This window comes from Acinonyx jubatus, chromosome B4, assembly GCF_027475565.1.
Source record: "Acinonyx jubatus isolate Ajub_Pintada_27869175 chromosome B4, VMU_Ajub_asm_v1.0, whole genome shotgun sequence".
NCBI lineage: Eukaryota > Metazoa > Chordata > Mammalia > Carnivora > Felidae > Acinonyx > Acinonyx jubatus.
In genome coordinates, this window is record NC_069387.1 from 99,045,539 (window position 1) to 99,061,063 (window position 15,525).

At 38.7% G+C, this 15,525-nt stretch overlaps 1 protein-coding gene across 1 annotated transcript in view; it reads left to right on the forward strand.

The window, feature by feature from the left end:
* LOC128311028 (translation initiation factor IF-2-like) overlaps window positions 1–15,191 on the forward strand; it is a 246,909-nt gene extending 231,718 nt beyond the window's left edge. Inside the window, exon 3 of the mRNA XM_053199632.1 lies at window positions 1,675–15,191. Coding sequence (XP_053055607.1) covers window positions 1,675–1,704 — 30 coding nt within the window. The 3' untranslated portion in view covers window positions 1,705–15,191. The remainder of the gene's footprint in view (window positions 1–1,674) is intronic.
* The last annotated feature ends 334 nt before the right edge of the window (window positions 15,192–15,525 follow it).

Here is a 15,525-nt window from a genome sequence, read left to right on the forward strand (position 1 = left end):
TTTTGTGGGACCTGGCAGTGAGGTTCTTCAAAGGAATACATCATGCCGAACCCTGGTGCTCAGCTCTTGATAGTGTAGTTAATGAGTCATGTAAAAAGTGAAACTCTTAAGTAAATAACCAGGGTGATGGGGAATTGGTGAAGGTGTAGGGATGGTTAACCTGGCTAAGGTGCTACTTGAAGACTTGTCAGATACAAGGGGAAATTAAAAATGTTTTGTGTACATTGATGACTACAAGGACATAAATAACCACAAATATACAGAAGTATTTAGGAATGCAGAATTGATCTCCAAATTAGGAAGACCTATTTCAAGGCCAGAAATTTAAAGACTGCTTCCATATGGAAGGAACTGCCTCCCAAGATAACTGTTTTCTCTTGTGTAATGTACTTGGGCAGTGGTTGGTCAATTATGTTAAGGGATTTTATACATTAGGGCAGTGGTTTGAAGACTCAGGCCATATACAGACTAAATAAGAGTCTTTGGGGATGGGACATAAGAATCAGTAATTTTTGAAGCTTCCCTATGACTCCAAAATGGAGACAAGTTTGGGAAGCCCTACAGTAGTGGGAGGTCTCAATTCCTCAGTGGTTTCCTACATCAGGAGTGTTTCAAGGAAATGAATAAAAAAAATGTACATTTCCAAGCACTCCTTTATAGCTTCTACATTAGTCATGTTGGGTGGACCCAATAAATCTGTGTAATTAAGATTATTTCCAGATTATTTCATTTTCTAGCAGGGTTTGGAAACCACTGGCTTATATGACTTTTTAAAGGAGAAAATTGTGCATTCATAATTCAGCAAGGCACCTGACAAACTAATTTATGGTATGCTTGTGGACAAAATATATAATATGAATTGAGACATCTATGTCTAGGACAAAGAATGGGTTTTGTGGGACATCTGGCTGGCTCAGTCGGTTGAGTGTCTGACTCTTGATTTCAGCCCAGGTCATGATCCCAGGGTCGTGGGATTGAGCCCCAAGTTGGACTCCCTGCTGAGTGTGGAGCCTGCTTAAGATTCTCTGTCTCTGTCTCTGTCTCTGTCTCTCTCTCTCTCTCTCTCTGTCTTCCTCTGCCCCCACTCACATGCTCTCTCTTGCTCTCTAAAATAAAAAACTTAAAAAATTAAAAAAAAAGAATGGGTTTGGGTTCAAAGTAATCTGAATTCTAATTCTAGTCCTGTTACTACTTACTAGACTTAAAAAATTTGCTTACCATCTCAGTCTCCTCATCTTAAAAGAGAGTAATAATAACAACTTTATAAATTCATTTTGAAATTTAAGTTATTTATGAGAACTGTCAGTCTAACATCATGTCTAAGTATATTGGGCTCATTTTAAATTCTTTAGTTCTGTGAATACTGAAATTAATGAGTGGATCCATGGAGCATATACACATGTTTGATGAGTGTATATGTATTCCCTATTGACTTTTAGCTTTGATGTGCTGTGAATCCCTAGTTTTAATATTCTGCTTTGAGTCAGGTTGTAATTGGTATTTTAAAGGCCAGAGGGGTAAAGAATAATGCCTTTCACCAGCTATTGCTTTTATGTGAAATATAATCCATGCCTACATTGTTTTTCTAAATTGCACATTTTAGGTAATTTTTCATTAATTATACTGTAAATGACGGGGGTGAGAATTAACTGTGTACTTTTTTTTTAATCACAGGTTAAGGGGAACTGTGTAATTATTTATTAAAATGGAAAACTGTGAAGAAAGAAAAAGATAGCAGTTGGAGTTAAAATTCCTGGATGAATATTTTGCTTTTTGAGACATCAACATTTAAAAACGATATGCTGATTTGGAAAGTCCTGGGAGTACATTGCAAAATTCATCTTTTCCATTCAATAAATGGACTTTTTAATCACTCCTTGGAGTTGAGGAAGTTCGGAGACAGTGTGTGATGGGAAATGTGGCATGCCAGTGTTTTCCTGGTGATTGCATCTTGGATTAGGTTGCTGCCTATTTGAAGAGATTCCATTTTGAAAAGCAAGAACCCACTGTGATGGATGTCTCTTCAGAGATGAGCAGACATGGGAAGAATCCAGTGAGTCACAAGCTAGAAGATCAGAAGAAGGTAATGCAATACACTTCTTTTTGCTTGGTCCTTTTTGTTTATGCTTAGCGAGAATTTTCTGAATTGCAAATGAATGTGGTTTAGGAGATAAAATAACATACTTTTTCATGGAAATAAATCCCTCCATATAGCCATGTATAGCTTTGGGTCTGGATCTCATTACCAGTTGGTGGTTTTGTTTCTGAAATCTTCTGAATTCATCCATCCAATAGGTTGGCAAAGGATTCTGTGGTGTTCTCTCACTCTTGACTGTGTTCTAGTGACCTGCTGGCCTGACCTCGTGGAACAGTTTTCTGAGATCCAGGATTAGGTATGAGTCATGGGGCATTGCTAGAGTAATGGAGCAAGTTAGAGCGCTCCTAAAAGAGAACACCTGCCTTGCTGCCAATAGAAGGTGTAGTTGGCATGTGAAATTCTCCGATTTCATGTCCTTGGGGCACATCAACTTAAGCCTTCTCATTTTTACAGCTGGCCTGGAAAGAGAGTCATGAGGAAGCTGTGAGCTTTGGTTTGACTCTTCATGTGTGATGTCAAAGGAACTAATGGAAAGTATCAAAATAGTTCTGTGGTAATATTTATTTTTAAATGGGGTTAGAGAGGTTCTGAGTGAGAAGCTGGGAATTCAATCTGAGGTTTGCACTTAAACCTCATTTTTCTACCTTCTTAGAAATTCTTACCTGCTAAACTGCTGTGCTATAGTGAGAATCATCCAGAGAGTACTTACTAGAAGGGTCAAAGATGGTACCAGGAGAGAAATCCCACTCTTAATAAAATATATTATCTTTTGTGGTGCTTTCATTGATTCCATTAGTATAGGAGAGGTGTGTGGGGACCCAGTGGCTAAGTCACAAAATCAAGGAATAATGAGATAATAGAAAGGATATTTTTAGTTACACCTGGATCTAAGGGCATGATTAAAGTTTGTGTTTACATCTGTCTTAGAAATTTGTTGACTAGTCCTTTTGTACTCCCAGGAGACAACTAGCTCTTTTGCAGTTTTGGAGGTAGGAAGTTTCGAAGAGGCCATGTAGACAATAGCTTGTTAATTTGTTCTGACGTTTTGACGAGTGCCACTAGATGAGGGGCCACAGTGATTGCTGTGCATCAATCCGGGCAGAAATGGACGGATTATTTATGCCCAACTGGTTCTTTCATTGGGTTTACCTGCAGTATAAGTAAGTCTTGGAAATACTAAGTAGCATAAAATCCAAGATGCCTAGAGTCAATTTCGACTTCAATGTGGATATGAATTTCTGCACAAATAAGTGTGTTACCAGGAATGTTGTTGGTGTTTCAAGTGTTCAGCATTTTTTTCTTCCGCTGATACTAAGGGTGTTATTCCAAATAGATGGCAAGATTATTTTCCATCTAAACCATGCTCTGAAATTTCTTAACTACGGAGGGGCTATTTTATCATTTTCTCTATCTATAATTTTTATTTATTTAAAAATTTTTTTCAACGTTAAATTTTTTTTTCAACGTTTGCAGAGAGTGCAAGCGGGAGAGGGGCAGAGAAAGAGGGAGGCACAGCATACGCAGGCTCCAGGTGCTCTGAGCTGTGGGCACAGAGCCCAACGTGGAGCTCGAACTCAGGAACTGTGAGATCATGAACTGAGCCGAAGTCGGACGCTCATTTGACTGAGCCACCCAGGCGCCCCTCTATCTACATTTTTTTTTAATGTCCTTAACTATGATGGGTAATTTGCTTACTGTATTAGATTGGTTAAGAGGGAAGCAAGTAATAGGTAAGCGGTTGATAATACAGAAATCTGACTTTTGGAGGAAGCCCTGCTTTTCTGGCGGGAAAGAAAAGCACCCCTGCAGGTGCTATCATTTTCTTTCCTGAATAAGAGATTCTTTCTGCAAACACAGAAGGGATTGCAAGCTGACGAATGGAATGAATTCTTCAAGTAATTCTGAAAATTCCTTGTATGAAACTTTAACCAATGGTCTCTAATGAGGCTTAGTTTCCCAGGCCAGTTCACAAAGGACTGTTCAGCTCATAAATAATAGTAATAGAGTTTAGGCAAACTATGGAGAGCCATGGCTCTGTGGGAAAATTAAAAAGACCAGTGTGGTAGTGTGGAACAAGAGAATCCCCATTCAACTGTAGCCTTCTAGTCGGTAGGGAGATGGGAGGAGGCATGAACATTTTCAGTGAGCATTATCAAGACAGAAAATGGGATACTAATGATTTCCTGGGTGTCCGATTTGTGTGAGTATTCACATTGAGTCAGCTAGAAATTCAGATGTTGATCGATTAATTGATAAGGACTTAAGATTCAGATTGAAGTGTTAGCAGGAACCCCTAGTCTCAATGACAGTTTTTTGAGTCTGCATTGAGGAGAAAAATGAAACGTAACATCATACATCTTCGTAGACTAAACTCTGGGCACAGCCCTGCCACCACACAATTGCCAACAGAGATTATAAAATCATTCATGCAATTACTTCGAGTGTTTGTAGTCCTTTGTGATGAATTAATTTAACAGGCACAGCGTTTCACAACAGTGAAATAAAATACATTTATTCCAACTCGTGACTTAATCCAGAGGTGAAGCATCTTTTTGATACTACTGAAAAAATGTGTTCTTCTCCCAGTGTTTGTGGCCTGCGGTAGATATTTAAAGCAAGACGCATGGAACTGACTTCAATATAGGCTCCTATTTTGAACACTGCCCCGCTGATTTTTTTGTTCAGTCTACAAATAACTCGTTAGATTTTTGTTCTTTTTTTTTCTTTATTTATTTTGGGGGAGGGCAGAAAGGGGGAGAGAGAATCCCAAGCAGGCTCCATGCTGTGAGTGCAGAACCCAATGTGGGACTCGATCTCATGAACTGCGAGATCCTGAACTGAGCTGAAATCAAGAGTCAGCCACTTAACCCACTGAGCTACCCAGGCACCCCATTAGCTTTTGTTCTTGATTTAAAATGTATGAATTTGTACTTAGTGTGCTCTACTTCCAAATAGAAACCGTTAGGATACTGGGCACATGAGTTTGTATGTGTGCGACTCTGGTGAGTAGGGAATGTCAGGGAAGAGGTAATTTATGGAGTGCTTACTATACCAGGAGCATGCTTGGTCCTTTCCAGTTCATGAAGAAAGTGTCTTTCTATAAAGATGAAAGGTGGTTTTACCTTTTCCGTCTCTCCTTAAGAAATTTGGTCCTGTAAAATTAATGACAAGTTCCTCAAAAATATATATACAATATATATGTATATACAATATACAAAAATATAAATAAAATAAAATAATATATATACCATTATTCAAAATTAAAGCTTTCAAAATGTGTGTGACTCCTTAGGCTTCTTTAAAATAATGCCCCATCACCTGACTAAATCTGGAAAACATAGATAAAGTTTAAAGGTGTCATATCTACAAGTCCTATCTGAAGAACTCTTCATTATGGATAAACCGGAGATGTGGATCTTATAGGAGCTGAGAATACTTCTAAGAATCTCAACTCAACCTGGATTAGTGTAGGGGTAGGTGGAATTCAATTCTCTTTTTGATTCCTGTGATTTTTATCAGTAGAATGGTCAGTTAGCGTTGGCCCATTATCCTGCACTTGGCATTCTCTTTCTGGAATGTCCCAGATGGGAAAATGATCCTGGCATCTCAAAGTTCCTGAATGCCCATAATGAGGTGTTTTATTTTTGAAAACTTGACCTTTTGACCCATGTTTGCTCCTTGTGCCAGTGAGTTCGGGATATTCCTTTCCACTAATTTTATTGCTTTGTGGGATTCTTTCTGCAGAAGCCCCTGGAACAGTGAAAGCCCAATAGGTACAAACGTCACTTCTATTTAATTAATTGTGAACTTGAACTGAAAAGCAGAGCTCAGTAGGTTTTACTGTCACTCAACTGCAGCAGTTTGCAGTTCAGACAGCCCTGGGACACTGCTTTATTGGTCCATGAATATTTTGTGTATTAAAACAAAGCATTTGTCATAGTCAACAGTTTGCTAGGTTGTGCTGAAAAGGGTAACAGGGACACACATTTTGAAATTATGGCAATGAAATGCAATAAATATTTAGTGACCTGTTGGAATAACTTTGTTTTTCTGTTCTCTGAAGCAGAATGGGATGAAGAGTATTACTGAATATATGCAGAGATATTTACGTTTATGGAAATGTCTAAGACTGATGTCATATGATTTTACTGCCTAAAATCATATCTTTTACATATTAGTCAGCATTATTTTCACACTGCCTTGCAAAAAGCTCGAGATAAATTCTAACACATCATGTCTTCTTAAGAGATGGCAATTACTTCAAAAGTAACACGATCTGAGTGTAGTGAATGGGAGTCTGAGATGTGGAAAGTCATGTAAAATGAGAGAAATGATTGTATTAATTAATAGAAAAGGGGATGCTGATATGGACAAAGCTTGCTAGTTGAAGGGCAACTCCAGTGATGTTGTGACTTAAAATCAAGTTTAGATAGGGGTTAGAAAAAGCATCATCTGCAAGTGCCATTGAGGGCTTCATCAGTGTCTCTCCCCATAGACGAGTTTTGTTTGTTTTTCAGTTGACATCAAACAGAAGAGTGTGGTCCAGGTTCATAACTGCAGACAACTATGTTAGGCTACTCCAATAATTTTACTGAAAACCTTGCTCACAATGATTACCAGTGCTTTATAGAGCAAAAATAATTTATCAGTTTAAATCTAGCCTACTTTTTCATTTACTATTTTTCTTTTAGTGTGCTGATTGGGATTATCCTCACAGGTGTTGAGAACTACTTGAAATTGTTGATGTTGGAAGCTGATTAAAAATCTGTGTTCTTAAGAGAAAATATGAAGATAAGTCACTAGAGAAGGCTTAGAATAGATCTAGGCTTTTCATTCATTCTTTGATCTTCTTGAAGGATGGACTCATTACATGGTGCTTTATTTTCATAAATCTGCCTGACTTCTTTTTTGTTAGTATGTCTGAGATATGTTAAAAGGTCCGTAAGGGAGCATGAGGTTTCTGAAACAAAGTCACATCATTTATTAATCATCCAATGTGAAGCATGACTGCTAATATGAATCGATTATCTGTGGGTTTCAACAAAATTGATGAGTCATCTGGTTGCTGATTAGCCAAATTTTTAATTTTTGAAATTCATTGAGCAGGTATTCGGCAATGATATTATATAAATCTGGAATCCATGTGGAGACACAAATATGAAGGCCACGTTCACAAAGAAACTAGTACTGAAATTGTGGCATTCTGTGATACTGCCCCTAATTTCTGCCCCTGTTGTGTGTCTTAAAAAAGCTGCTGCAAACAGCTGTCTCCCAGCCACTTTACCTGGAGTTCTCTAAGAATGAATTAGATAAGGTGGGCTCTTTTTCTGCTGAGCAGTGATTCTAGAAACTTCTCTCTCAGATGTGAACTTGGATAAAACTTCTTTTAAAGCTTCTTCTATCATATCATAGGTGGTCCCCAAATAGACCTCTTCTGAAAGTTTATATGGCCACTTGCCTTTTTGGTCCTGACCACATACGTTCTCAGTGTAAACAGTATTTGTGCTAACAGGAAGAATTGGTAATAGATAAAAGTGAATATTGTATACCATGCTTAATGGTTCTACTCCTTGGTTCTAAACTAGACCATGTTCTGTTTCCTGATTGGTGAATTTTAGATGTCAACAGGTGTAATGACTGCACAATCTTCATAAGAATAAACAGATACAACAGGCCCAAGATGGATGGATGATACTTGAGTGATGTGATACACATTTTGAGCATTTTGAAGGCAAAATTACATGTTAGTTGTTGTTTGGTTATTACTTGTCATTAATTATGTTCTCAATGATAATGATTACTAAGATATAAAGTTTAGTAAGTTTTAATTCCTGTTTATTCTTAAATACTTTTTTCTGTTTTGGTATTGACATGTGAATTCTGGCTTTTATCATTCCATAAAGGAATGACTGAAACTAATTTTTTCATCTAAAATATATTGGAAAAATGTGACCACATGCAATACAGAAAACTTGGAATACATCAATAGACTGACTTGCTCTTACCTTTCAATACATATATTATTATATTTTTATGTGTTCATATCTAGTGTGTGTGTATACATACACATACAACTTTTTAAAGCAGATATTATAATATTGTGTGGCCTGTTTTGAATGGCCAATCATATCATTGTCAGTTTCTCTTTAAAATTATGTTCCTAAAAGGATTGAGACTTTCCTCCATTTGACCATATGAATAAATACTTTTGAACATAGCACAGTCATTTTATTTTTTAATTTAATTTTATTTTTTTAAAGTTTTTAATGTTTGTTGATTTTTAAATTTTTTTAACGTTTATTTATTTAAAAAATTTTTTTAACGTTTTTTTATTTATTTTTGAGACAGGGAGAGACAGAGCATGAACGGGGGAGGGTCAGAGAGAGGGAGACACAGAATCTGAAACAGGCTCCAGGCTCTGTGCTGTCAGCACAGAGCCTGACGTGGGGCTCGAACTCACGGACCGTGAGATCATGACCTGAGCTGAAGTCAGACACTTAACCGACTGAGCCACTCAGGCGCCCTACGTTTGTTCATTTTTGAGAGACAGAGACAGAGCGTGAGTGGGGGAGGGGCAGAGAGAGGGGGAGGCACAGAATCTGAAGCAGGCCCCAGGCTCTGAGCTGTCAGCACAGAGCCCGATGCGGGGCTCGAACTCATGAAGTGTGAGATCATGTCCTGAGTTGAAGTCTGACTCTTAACAGACTGAGCCCCCCAAGCACCTCATAGCACAGTCATTCTAAACCAATAGTTCACCTGTGTCCACTTGCCTCCTTCGAGGTTCCAGGTAATTATAAGAGGGTAGACTGAGAATTCTACAAAGCTTACCCTGAGGTAGCCACATGGACAAAAAACCTATAAATGCACATAAAAATACCATTAAAAAGTGCTGAACATCAAAATCGGGGGCGGGGGGGGGACTTGCTCATTTCCACGGGTCAAAGATTTGAGATTAATCATGAAATCAGAGTACACGTTGGCACCAGAATGGAGTGGGAAGCAAGAACATGTGTAAGCAGAGAAGAGTCAGAGTGGGATGCCATGAGCTGGGAGTGGGATGATACGGGGAGTGCAATGACTTGTCTGGTTTGTGTCTTGTACAGCAGGCTACTTGCTGGTGAGCAGAGCCATCTGATTTAATCACACGAGGACAGGGTGGCAGCATTTTTTGTTTTTTTCCTACTTGGGGACTGACCAGATGTCTCCCAGACATGATATTCAGTGAATACACAAATGCCTGGGACAAGAGTTACATGAAGCAAAGCAGATTTAATGATATGTTCTAAAAGCACCGGACATAAGAAATTCTGGCAGTTTTATATGCAAAGTTGGGCAATTTTTATGAGAAATAAGCAAAAAATCATCAAGTCTTCGAAGTATGCTCTGAGGAACAGTAACAGTATTCTAATCAGAAATGTATAAGAAATGCAGAGTCTCAGGCCCCACACCAGAACTACTGAATCAGAATGTGCATTTGAACAAGATATCCAGGTGGTTCATTAATGCACAGCAGTATTGGAGAAGCACTGCCCTAGAGATCATGCCTGAGAGCTTCTCAGTGGGACTAAGCTTTTTTTTTTTTAAATATATTGTATTTCTTTATTTTTAATTTACATCCAAGTTAGTGAGCATATAGTGAAACAATAATTTCAAGAGTAAATTCCTTAGTGCCCCTTACCCATTTAGCCCATCCTCTCTCCCCTCCCGTAACCCTCTGTTCTCCAGATTTATGAGTCTCTTCTGTTTTGTCCCCCTCCCTGGTTTTATGTTCTTTTTGCTTCCCTTATGTTCATCTGTTTTGTATCTTGAAGTCCTCATATGAGTGAAGTCACATGATATTTGTCTTTCTCTGACTAATTTCGCTTAGCATAATACCCTCTAGTTCCATCCATATAGTTGCAAATGGCAAGATTTCTTTTTTCTTTTCTTTTTTTTTGGTATCTCATTTTTATTTCTTTTTTTTTTAATATATGAAATTTATTGTCAAATTGGTTTCCATACAACACCCAGTGCTCATCCCAAAAGATGCCCTCTTCAATACCCATCACCCACCCTCCCCTCCCTCCCACCCCCCATCAGCCCTCAGTTTGTTCTCAGTTTTTAAGAGTCTCTTATGCTTTGGCTCTCTCCCACTCTAACCTCTCTCTTTTTTTTTCCTTCCCCTCCCCCATGGGTTCCTGTTAAGTTTCTCAGGATCCACATAAGGGTGAAAACATATGGTATCTGTCTTTCTCTGTATGGCTTATTTCACTTAGCATAACACTCTCCAGTTCCATCCACGTTGCTACAGAGGACCAGATTTCATTCTTTCCCATTGCCACATAGTATTCCTTTGTGTATATAAACCACAATTTCTTTATCCATTCATCAGTTGATGGACATTTAGGCTCTTTCCATAATTTGGCTGTTGTTGAGGGTGCTGCTATAAACATTGGGGTACAAGTGCCCCTATGCATCAGTACTCCTGTATCCCTTGGGTAAATTCCTAGCAGTGCTACTGCTGGGTCATAGGGTAGGTCTATTTTTAATTTTTTGAGGAACCTCCACACTGTTTTCCAGAGCGGCTGCACCAGTATGCATTCCCACCAACAGTGCAAGAGGGTTCCCGTTTCTCCACATCCTCTCCAGCGTCTATAGTCTCCTGATTTGTTCATTTTGGCTACTCTGGTGTGAGGTGATATCTGAGTGTGGTTTTGATTTGTATTTCCCTGATGAGGAGTGGCGTTGAGCATCTTTTCATGTGCCTGTTGGCCATCCAAATGTCTTCTTTAGAGAAGTGTCTATTCATGTTTTCTGCCCATTTCTTCACTGGATTATTTGATTAAGCTTTAGTTACCCACTCTTGGAGTAAGATGCCCTTTATTTTCTGTGTTCTGGTTCCTATCTCCCTTCCCAACTTCTCTTCCAGTATTTCCTGGCATCATCAGCTAAGTTAACTACTTGCACTTGAATCATTCTTTCAGGTTCTACTCTGGCAGAAGCCTAAACTAAGACATTCTGTATCTGGGGTTCTGGAACCAATATGGTGTATTTGTTTCCATCAGCTAGTGTTGGACTCTAAGTTAACACAGTTATTTGGAATTTAAATTTTTCAGGAATTCTTCTATCTCATTTATTTATTCCTATTTTATTTTTGGATATCCTAAGTGCACACCCAGATAATGGTGGTGTGCTGGCCCTCACTTGTACAATATGGCTAGCCCTGACTTATAAACACTCAATTAAGAGATGACCCACTCACAGGACAGCTGCTGCCACCTCTCACTGCCACCCCCCACTGCCACCCCATTATCAACAGCCTCTGCAGCACAAATTGTCCTAAGAAGTTGTTGAAGGAGCTGTGAGCTCCTTTCCCCATCTATTGCCTTCTTCAACCTATTCACTAAAAACCAAAACACAATTATGAGACATTTACTGAATCTATTGTTTGGCATGGGTTTTTATATGAAATCTTCCTATTCACTCCTCTTTTCCTTTAGGGTTCCTTGCTGGGGCAACTAAATATACACAAAACAATGTCTAAGTGGGAACAAAGAACTAGCTTTATGAAAAGAGCATGCATGTAAATGCTCCCAAACTCTCCTAAAAGTAGATCTTCTCTTAGATGCTATGGTGCTTCAGTTCCAAAAGCCAAATGTGGGTTTCCTCCTACCCTCAAAACTTGGATCACTGCTCCAGTGAGCTGACCTGAAAATACTATGTTAGTTGTGTGGATGAAGATGGACAGAGAACCTACCCAAAGAGGAGGACCGTGTGGGGGGAGTTTATCACAGATGAGCAATACAGTGGAAAAAAAGTGATGATGCCCATGATCTTACCTTTAGTAGAAAGAAACACTGCCCAATAATAAAACTTGGCCCAATATTTCACTCATGACCTCACCCATCAGGCTAGCAACGTCTTTGGGAGGATCTAGTAAAAAGTAGTGTAGTAAACAGTGAAAAGCAAAGGATCTAGAATAAGATGCCTGAATTTGATTTCTGGCACTTACTGAAATTACTCAACTCTGTCCTCTCCTAGTTTTCTCATTTGTGTTATTTTATAAAATGAGAATATTTAAAACAATTATATATAAAGCATTTGGAGCAATGCCTTATACCTACAAAACACTCAATAATTGGTAGCTTTTGGGGTGAACTAAAGAGTTGGGCATGGTTTATTTTCCCATGTGAATAGGCAAGAATGTGAGTTAATGGGCACAAGTGTTCCTCCCTTCTCATCACTTGACTTCCTATGAGGTCCGGCAATGCTGGTCCTGAATGACTTCCTGGTTAGTTGTAATCACAGCAACTCATTTTAGACTTCTCTCTACCATCTGTGTTTAACAATTTAAGCACTCATAACATTAGGCTTCCCAAAATGTGAAGGGCTTCTTTATTAGGGAGTGGGAACAAACTCTCCCTCCCTATTCCCAAAAACACCGAAGTGGAACCAACCAATCCTGGATTATGCACTGAGCTTAAGGTGGGTGGTGGGTCTGAGCATTGTTTCTTGACCTATATTAAACTTGGTGTTAGTAGTTCATGTGAGTCCAAGGCTTAGTTTGCCTGTTTTCTGGAGAGAGTCTGAGGATAGTTGGTACCGAGGGAATTTCATCTGAAAGTATGGATATCAGGTTAACTACGTGTGACTAGAGTTCAACCCTAGAGCCAGTCAGAAAAGATGTCTGTGAGTTCAAAGGCTTTAATTTTCTTAGGATGACAAGTTTGATAAACCAAAATATTTTCTGGCCATGACATATTTATAAATACAGTTATCCTTAGCTCATGGTACATTTTAAATAAAAAAAGTATTTTCTAAATCCTAAATATTTAGGATGAGTTTTGTTTCTGTTTTCAAGAGGATATAAAGAACATTGAACTTGAGGAAAATTCTCAGTTGATGCAGGCTTTCTTTCTTTCATTACCAATGTGAGCTTGAGAGTGTAAAAATGTATATAAATTTTTTTTAACGTTTATTTATTTTTGAGACAGAGAGAGACAGAGCATGAACGGGGGAGGGTCAGAGAGAGGGAGACACAGAATCTGAAACAGGCTCCAGGCTCTGAGCTGTCAGCACAGAGCCCGACGTGGGGCTTGAACTCACTGACTGCAAGATCATGACCTGAGCCGAAGTTGGCTGCTTAACCGACTGAGCCACCCAGGCGCCCCGTAAAAATGTATATAATGAAGATATGTGATGAAGCAAACATGGTAAAATGTTAACCATACGTACCAACTAGTGGTATGTATAAAGGTGTTTACTGTAAAATTGTTTAAACTTTTCTGTATGTTTGAAGATACATATAAGACAACATGGGCAAATATATTAATAAGTGATGTTTGCCATCAAGGTATTAACATTCTAGTAGCATATGTATAGTTTCTGTGCTTTACTTCCTTGAGCTTGATTATCCTCCTCTGTGTAACTTGGGGATCAAGGGAGCTTAGAGGTTTTTAGAGGGAGACTAAGGACTGCTATTTTATTAGTCTTTCAGCTGCACTAGGTAGTTTTTCCAATTGGCCTGGGTCCTAAGCAGTGTTTCTTACATGATATATATAGGAAATGCACTCACAATTTTCAACAACTAACTTAAAACTCATTTAGAGGATCCATCCCCATATGTATTGATTTTCCTTGACTTAAAACTAAGTTCAGTATATTCAATCATTTGTATGTTTCATAGACACGCACAGTTATTGTGCTTTAATTTGAATCTGGAGATGTCCATTCCAAGCATTAATACAGTAAAAATAAATACCTTTTTCTCATTTTTAGAATCATTCTTTATGACCAATTTTTCGTATTTCATGGAATAAATGCTTTTTTTAATTCTTTTTTTTTTTTAATGTTTATTTTTGAGAGAGAGCACGAACAGGGGAGGGGCAGAGAGAGAGAGAGAGAGAGAGAGAGAGAGAGAGAGAGAGAGAGGAGACACAGAATCCAAAGCAGGCTCCAGGCTCTGAGCTTTCAGCACAGAGCCCGATGCAGGGCTGGAACCTATGAACTGTGAGATCATGACCTGAGCCGAAGTCGGATCCTTAATTGACTGAGCCACGCAGGAGCCCCTGGAATAAATTATTCTTTATAAATGTTTCTTGACACATATTACAGCAGAGCATGTACTTGTTAAAGATCCATTAAAAATGTTCAATGTTACATTGCTTGTTTAGAAGCAATTTCTTATGAGCATTTTTGCATAATGGTAAAGTGGTTCCTTAGTGCCTAGTGGATATAGTTCTTTTTTTTTTAAATTTTTTTTTAACGTTTATTTACTTTTGAGACAGAGAGAGACAGAGCATGAATGGGGGAGGGTCAGAGAGAGAGAGGGAGACACAGAATCTGAAACAGGCTCCAGGCTCTCAGCTGTCAGCACAGAGCCCGACGCGGGGCTTGAACTCATGAACCGTGAGATCATGACCTGAGCCGAAGTTGGCCGCTTAACCGACTGAGCCACCCAGGCGCCCCCCCCCCCCCCCCCCGCCCAATGGATATACTTCTATAGTGTAGGTAGAAGGTTCTACATATTGCTTGCTATCTTCCAGGTTTTGATAACTCATCAGGTTTTGAGAAGTCATTGTTTCAGAGACAGAGATGGAGGTTAGTGGATTCAGGTTAGTAACGTTGCTCTTTGTTTTACTATATATTGCATTGTAGCATAATATTTTGTTTGATGATGGAAATTATCAAAGAATCAACCACAGATTTAAGAGATGTTTTGCGATCTTCAGTGTGTATTTGTGTATTTATGGAGTGCCTACTAGTTCTCTGTGGTAGGCAACAGTAATACAATTTACTTGGTTAACTGCATTACTAATGAATGGATGTATCCATTTGTATCTATCACCTCCTCTTTGCATAAAAAAGTGGGTTAGGCTCCTAACTAATATCTGAATAGCAAGCAATCTGTAGTTTGCAAAGAGCTTTTACTTGTGTTTCTGTCCACCCTCGCAACTCAGTGGAATTTTAGGTCCAGTAATTTTATGTCCATTTTAGCAATGAACTTGTCTCAGATGAGAGAACTCACCGGTTGCATCTTTTTATTTTGCTCAGTGATTTACTTTTTATTTTATTTTTTAAAGATTTTTAAAATGTTTATTTTAGAGAGAGAGAGAGAGAGCCAGCACAAGCCGGGGAGAGGCAGAGAGAGAGGTGGGGCAGAGGATCAGAATCAGGCTCTGTGCTGACAGCAGAGAGCCTAATGTGGGATTTGAACTCATGAACTATGAGATCATGCCCTGAGCTGAAGTCGGACGCTTAACTGACTGAACCACCCAGGTGCTTCAAAAACATGTAACTTATTGATACGTTGCTAAAAATCTGTTTGAAAAATATAAATCTATGAAGACTTTTTGTTTTCATGTTAAATTTTATTCTAGGTGGGTGTGAGTATGATACACTTTCTTTAAGCAGATGTTTTTCGAGAGCTACTCCCAAATGACTTTGAA